Below are 7,381 nucleotides of genomic sequence, written 5' to 3' on the forward strand. Positions count from 1 at the left end.
ATACCAATGACAGAATTATTATTTGAGTACAGCATTCGGTTATTGTTGACAGCATTGCTTTCCCAGTTGAAAGTGGTATTGCATGTTTCCAAGTAGAGCATTGATCTAGAATAAAAATTTATTCATCACACAGCTCTGTTCTCAGAGTTTACTTTGACTTTCATGGAGAATGCTCAAGTTTTAGAGCATGGATGTAGATTTGTGTAAAGAAAGTACATATTCTTAATAAATAATCTGTCACTGTGTTTGTTTGTTTTTCGTTTAAAGGCATGATACTAAGCACAGCATTATTTTGATGAATTTTCTTTTTTGCTCCATCAGTGATACTTGGCACTGAAACTGTAAACAAATATGAGATTAAAAACAGCTTGGGACAAAGAATATACTTTGCCGTGGAGGAAAGTGTCTGCTTCAATCGTACTTTCTGTTCCACACTTCGATCTTGCACTCTGAGGATCACAGACAACTCGGGTCAAGAGGTGATTACAGTAAACAGGCCCTTGAGGTGTGACAGCTGCTGGTGTCCTTGCTTCCTACAAGAGGTTGGCTCTGGTGTGCTTTTCCCTTCTAATTTTGAAAAGATTAGCAAACATTTCTTTAATAAATGGCATTCATTTAGAACTATGGGGCCTTTCAATTGTTTGGATTGGTACATCACTCCTTTAGAATCAGAACACCTTGAAGATTTGGTAATTCACTAATATTTTTTCCCTTTCCAACCAAAAATGATAGTGGCTTCTGTGATGTTAATTGGTGAAGACAGCTCATGCATCATGTAAATGAGACATACCTTCCTGAATCTTGTTAATAGCATTTAATTGTAATATCTATGAGTTCCACCATTAAGCAAATCTATCCTTTGTCCCTTTGTCTTCTCTCACTGTAGCAAAATTCAGGAAGTGTCAAGAAATACTGAACTCTTCTAAGGTGGTTTCTCTTAGGTAATATTATTTAGTACAGATGTCACATTGCATGCTCTCATTTATGACAAACATCAAGGTTTGGAAAAGACAATGTTATTATTCTAGAGTAGTGGTTCTCAACCTTCTGGCCCTTTAAATACAGATCCTCATGTTGTGACCCAACCATAAATTTATTTTCGTTGCTACTTCATAACTGTAATGTTGCTACTGTTATGAATCTAATGTAAATATCTGATATGCAGGATGGTCTTAGGCAACCCCTGTGAAAGGGTCATTCGACCGCCAAAGGGGTCGTGACCCACAGGTTGAGAACCGCTGTTCTAGAGGGAATGATTCAATTATTTTATTTCAATATATAATAAATTCCATTACTCTTTAATGGACCTGTAATAATAGCTCTTATTGACATAATGCAGGTGATAAAGAACATTTACTTACTTAGACATCTTCAGTATCATGACATCTCTATGAGCTAGAAAGAACAGATTTTACTCTCCACGTTTTGCAGTTGAGCAAACTGGTGCTTAGAAACTGGAGATGATTTACCTATGATCACATATCTAGAAAATTTCATAAATGGGACTTGATCCATGTGTTCTTATTCAAGCCTATGTGTCTTAATGAAGTAGTGTACAAATACTCTATTAAGTAGTGTATAAATACTCTATTTAGGACAATGGAAATAAATATTAATGAAAGAAGGATAATTAGGGAAGTTTATTCTCCAACTAATTCTCCAACTATTTATAGCTAATCACCTGGCTAAGTGATAAGATAGCTAAGGTACTTATACATGAACCCAAGAATTTCTATCCTCCCACTGAGGATATTTAAGATCTAATATGGCCCAACATGGTATAGTCAGTATAATCACAGAATATTTGAATATTTCTGATAATTGATGTTTTATTTTTATAGTAGTCATTATCACATAAATTAAACATTAGATGTATCTTGATACCCATTAATAATTTAAAAATTTTTGTTATAATCAAACCAATAACTTTGAAAGGGATCCCAGAACAATTCTATGTAATTCTAAGCAGTCTTGTTGAAACTACTTTTGTTTATGCAAAAACACTATAGACATATACATAAGACTATTAACTTAATAAATAAGGAAAGACAGAATGAGATCTGATGATGGAGAGTTAGTTTGATTTAAAAGCAAACAATTTTCATTATTTGCACCCACTTCCAGCTTATTATACAAAGGATTTTATTTGGGAAAATGCAATAATTGCTTGTTTTTAACACTTTGGAAAAAGTTAAACAGTGATGATATAGGTGTGTAATAACTGAACTCTTCAGAAACATTTACTTTTAATAGAACACAGAGGATCTGGAAGTTGACAATCTGAAGAGAAGAAATATGCATACTTAATAATTGATAAGAGGCTTAAAAATAGATGTGTATTGTGGCAACAACTGAAAAGAAGTAGATACTAGGGCCCTCAGGGGAAACAACTTTCCATGCTTGACAAACTGCTGTAATTGGAACAAAAATGGCAAAGAATCCAGTGTCCCAGGTTCAAAAGACAGTTCTGGGATAGGTTCTCTTTAGGAAATAAGATCAAAGATATGGACTTTTAGTGCATAATACCAAACATATATCTATACAGTGAGTTTCTTCATTTCTATAAAATATGAATAAACACTGCTTTGCTTCCTTAGAACCAGATATTTAAAATGACTTGTATAATGTGAAAATAATTTCATAAAAGTATATTGTTTAGAAGTAAATTTAAATTAAAATACAATAACCTTAGAGAATCTTATTTTATTATTATTTCTTCTTCCAGTTAGAAATCCAAGCTCCTCCTGGTACTGTAGTTGGTTATGTGGCACAGAAGTGGGACCCATTTCTGCCTAAATTCACAATACAAAATGCAAACAAAGAAGATATTTTGAAAATTGTTGGTCCTTGTGCAACATGTGGCTGTTTTGGTGATGTGGATTTTGAGGTATGATCGACAAAATGAAGGAAGTTTTCGCTTAGATCCTGATTTGTTGCAACATAATTCAATTCTTTTAAATGTTCAAATAATGAAATATTTCTGTAATAAATTTAGAAAATAATATATATTGTGAAATAATGTAATAAACCAATATTTTACATCCCTATAGTAACTCATAATTTCAGAAACACTAAGGAATTTTAAACATACTACAAAAATTTTATTTATGTAGAAGTATAGCACCCATGGTATAAAGCAAATATATATAGTTTAGAGTCACATAAATTACATCCTATAGCCCTGGTGGTAACATACCCCAGTTCACATCTCATCTCAGAAGCACATTCCATTAAAATATCACTAATTGAAAAGTTATGTTCATAAGACCTGCTATCTTTGTTTTATAGAACAACATATTCTCACATAAATGTATTTATGTAAATTGAATGTTAAAAAACAATAAGTTGTTGCATATCAATATGAACTATCTTAGTTTCTCCACCTTAGGCAGAGGATATGGTCTGATTTAAACTGTATATTAATTTTTTATTTATTCATTCATGTGCACCACCTAAGATGTTCAGTTTAACAGCATTCACATAAGATACAATGAAAATTTTGCAAAAGGAGATCTCTTAACTCCACTCCATTCCAAAAAGATGTGGCGTGGCTCTAATAAGAATAAAGTATAAAAACATGCCCTATGATCAAAGAAGAAATTAGACATAGAGTTTTAATATTCTGGGTATAGGGATGTCCTAAGTAACTTTCTCTATTTTCTATCTTCTACTGACATACTGAAAATGAAAGTTTATATTGAATCATTTTCAGCCTTTGAATGGGAAACAAGGCAAGCAAATGAATAGCTGATAAAGTTTCATTGTGAACGCCTAGCTGAGGAGGACTATAGATTTTTTTTTAATGTCAAATTAGTCTGAACTTCCTATGTGGTATATTAGGACTTTTTAATGCAAAAATATTGCTTATGATTGGTTATTCAAGAAATTAGCTAGTAAATGTCTAAGTGTAATATAAAAATGAGATTAAGCAATGGCTAATAAAATTTAAATGTGTTTGTATTTATAAAATCAGTAATAAAATTTAGAAGTTAACAAATTGTACCTAGAAGTGAAGCTAATTCCTCTTAAAGCCTTTATCTATTTCTCTCTCTCTCTCTCTCTCTCTCTCTCTCTCTCTCTCTCTCTCTCCCTCTCGCTCTCTCTCTTTATTTTTTTTTTTTTTATGAGGAATTGAGGTTTAAAATTTGGACCTCCAGTAAGGAATTACCTTTCTGGTTAGACCACATAATTGAAACTATATATGTACCTGCTGCCATCTTGTGGTCAGCTGGCCTTAATTGTGTATTGCTATTACATTCTCCATCTATATCCAAAACAAAATAAAAATTTATGATGGATTAGAAAACTGTCAGGAAAGCAAAATTCCTGAACAGTGAAATGGAAAGTTAAATATATAAACTTATGCTTATATAAAGGGATGAGTAACATCATATTGTCATTTAGAGACGATGAATAAAATAATCTCTCATGAAATAGGCATGTGAAGAAATATAAGACCATCTGTTTACATTCCTCTTATTTTCTTTTTAAAGGTGAAGACCGTTAATGAAAATCTTACAATTGGGAAGATTTCAAAGTACTGGTCCGGGTTTGTAAACAATGTTTTCACCAATGCTGACAACTTTGGGATTCATGTTCCTGCGGATTTAGATGTGAGGGTCAAAGCAGCCATGATTGGTGCCTGTTTTCTCTTTGTAAGTATGGTCTTGAAGAGTGTAACTGACTTATTTCTCTCCCTTTCAATTGTCAATTACAGCATTTCACACTCCCCCAGTTCTAAGCTTTATATAGAAGGCTAGTTTAGAACCAACATTCTTCAGGAATGAGAATGCATTTCTGGTAGGCAGACCTTCTTGTATTTCCTCAAAACCTGAGTTTCCCTTCTCTTTCAAATTCAATTTATATTTTTGGCTTGTTTTCACTTTCACTGAAAAATATGTAAACAAAAGTATCCCAATTATTTACCCTAGATAAAGTTCAGGGCAGTTTCATTGCTTAACAATGAACTAGGTGATGTTCAGAATGTGAAAAGAGCCCTGTTCTTGCCCTTCTGATGTGTGCATACATATAGGAGACGGCAGATTTTCCATGTTATAAAGATATTATGTCTGTCCTTTCTTTCCAACTTTCAACTTAATTAGCAACCTTTTCTTCTTTGGTTTTGGATAGAAGAATAGAAGTCTGATAATACCTGTGCCAAAGGATTGGTTGTCTCCTGTTCCTGATGTCCCTCCAATATCTTGCTCACTGCCCAGCATTTTCAGTGCAGTAACAAAAACTCATGGAATTTAAAAATAAACCTACAGAAGATTAAAAATGGTGGCAGAGTAAGTGGATGCTTCATGAACATGCTCCCAGAAACAAACTGAAATTACAACTAAAATAGAGATAAAACTTCCATAATAATCAATGGAATACTCGCAGGAGAGAACCCTGATACACAAGGACCGAATGTGGAGACTGCATAGAGCCTGGTAGGAGGGGCAGAGGCACAAAAGGGCTGGCCAGGCACCCACAGAAAGCAACTGAAGTTCTGGAGAGATATCTCAGCTGTGGGGGGTTCCCACTGAGAATTCTGGGGTCTAAGCTCCAAGATGGGCTCCCCAGCAGAGATCACCACTCCTGAGAAGGGTACCAACATAACATGTGGCTGTGAAAAGCAGCAGGGTAGTTATCTGCCAGGAAGAGAGAGTTGGAATTTCAGACACCCTCTTAAAGGGCCAATACACAAAATTCCCTGTGGAATGACCCACCTGGTGCTTCTGCAGAGGGAGGGCAGAGTGTACTAGAGCTATGTGAGCAGGAGCTAGGATTGAAGACTTGGGGGTTAGAGCTCAGAAGGCAGATATGCACAGTTTCCAGTGCTGAGTCATTCCCTCACACAGCAGAGGACATCTTTCCTACACAGACATTTGCTTTTCGTGGGGGGAAGACAGTTGACACATCCTATTGGAAAACACATTCCCCTGAGGCCACTTAAGAAACTAAAAATAACAATTAGCCTCCAGGCAGCAACCACCCCACCCTGTTGAAAAAAAACTCTAGCCTCACCTGAGGACAATTGTCTAGGCTCTAGGGCCATTAAAGTCAGAATCCTATCAGTCTGTAGACCAGTGGTTCTCAACCTTGGCTGCACATTAGAATCACCTGGGAATCTTTTTAAAATCCTGATTTCTGGGCCTCATCCTCCAGAAATTCTGTTTCTAGAATTTCTGTATTTTTCTGTATTTTAGTTGTAATTCCAGAAGTAACAAAGAAACAGAATTTCTGGAGGGTGAGGCCCATAAATCAGGATTTTAAAAAGATTCCCAGGTGATTCTAATGTGCAGCCAAGGTTGAGAACCACTGCTGTAGACAGAGGTGGTCTCTGGAGTCTTTAAGTCTTTGCTGGTCTAATAAGTCAGAAACAGCATTTGACAATGTCCTGCACTAGAGTTTGAGAGGCATAGAGGATCTACCTAACACAAACCCAAAAAGATGGCCAAAATGAGGAGACAAACAAAAAAAAATCCAAATGAAAGAAAAACAGAATTCTCCAGAAGAAGAGAAAATGAAGCAGAGATAAGAAATTTATCTGAAACAGTTCAGAGTAATGATGGCAAAGAAGTTCAACAGCATGAACAAAAATATAGTAACTATGAAAAAAGGATGGTCAGAAATGAATAATGACATAACACAAATAAAGAACGCATGGAAGGAATACGCAACATATTAGGGGAAGTTGAGGACCAAATCAGTGAATTAGAAGACAGGGTTGAAAAAAATCGCTCAATCAGACAACCAAAAAAACAGGAGGACAGCTTAAGGGAGCTGTGGGACAATGTGAAAGATAACAATATTCAAATAGCAGGGTTGCCAGAAGAGGCAGAAAGGGAGTAAGGGATAGAGAATGTGTTTGAAGAAATAATGGCAGAAAATTTCCCTGAACTGTTAAAGGAAAAACTCACACAGGTTCAGGAGGCACAGAGAACACCAAGAAAGAAGAACCTAAACTGGTCTACACCCAGATACATCATGATTAAAATGCCAAAATTTAAAGACAAAGAGCAAATCTTAAAGGCAGCAAGAGGAAAGAAAACTGTTACCTAGAAAGGAACTCCCATATGGCTGACGCCTGATTTCTCACCAGAAACTCTACAGGCCAGAAGGGAATGGCATGAAGTACTCAAGATAATGGAAAGCAAGGATCTGAAACCAAGATTACTATATCCAACAAGGCTGTCATTCAAAATAGATGGTCAAATAAAGAGCTTCCCAGACAAAAACAAAAACAAAAAAACTAAGGGAGTGTATCATGACCAAGCAAGCATTTAACAAGAATTGCTAAAGGGACTGCTGTAATGAGAAAAAGAAACACGGAGAGAATCCTAGGCATTCAGAATTAAAATGGCAATAAATAAGTGCCTATCAATAATAACAA

The 7,381-nt window shown here is 35.3% G+C and overlaps 1 protein-coding gene across 1 annotated transcript in view; it reads left to right on the top strand.

Moving 5' to 3' along the window:
* PLSCR5 (phospholipid scramblase family member 5) overlaps positions 1-6,983 on the top strand; it is a 35,003-nt gene extending 28,020 nt beyond the window's left edge. The window contains exons 4-7 of the mRNA XM_059691669.1: positions 322-542; positions 2,726-2,887; positions 4,494-4,659; positions 6,913-6,983. Coding sequence (XP_059547652.1) covers positions 322-542; positions 2,726-2,887; positions 4,494-4,659; positions 6,913-6,983 — 620 coding nt within the window. The remainder of the gene's footprint in view (positions 1-321; positions 543-2,725; positions 2,888-4,493; positions 4,660-6,912) is intronic.
* Positions 6,984-7,381: the final 398 nt, after the last annotated feature.

Source organism: Myotis daubentonii, chromosome 3 (genome assembly GCF_963259705.1).
Source record: "Myotis daubentonii chromosome 3, mMyoDau2.1, whole genome shotgun sequence".
NCBI classification, from domain to species: domain Eukaryota; kingdom Metazoa; phylum Chordata; class Mammalia; order Chiroptera; family Vespertilionidae; genus Myotis; species Myotis daubentonii.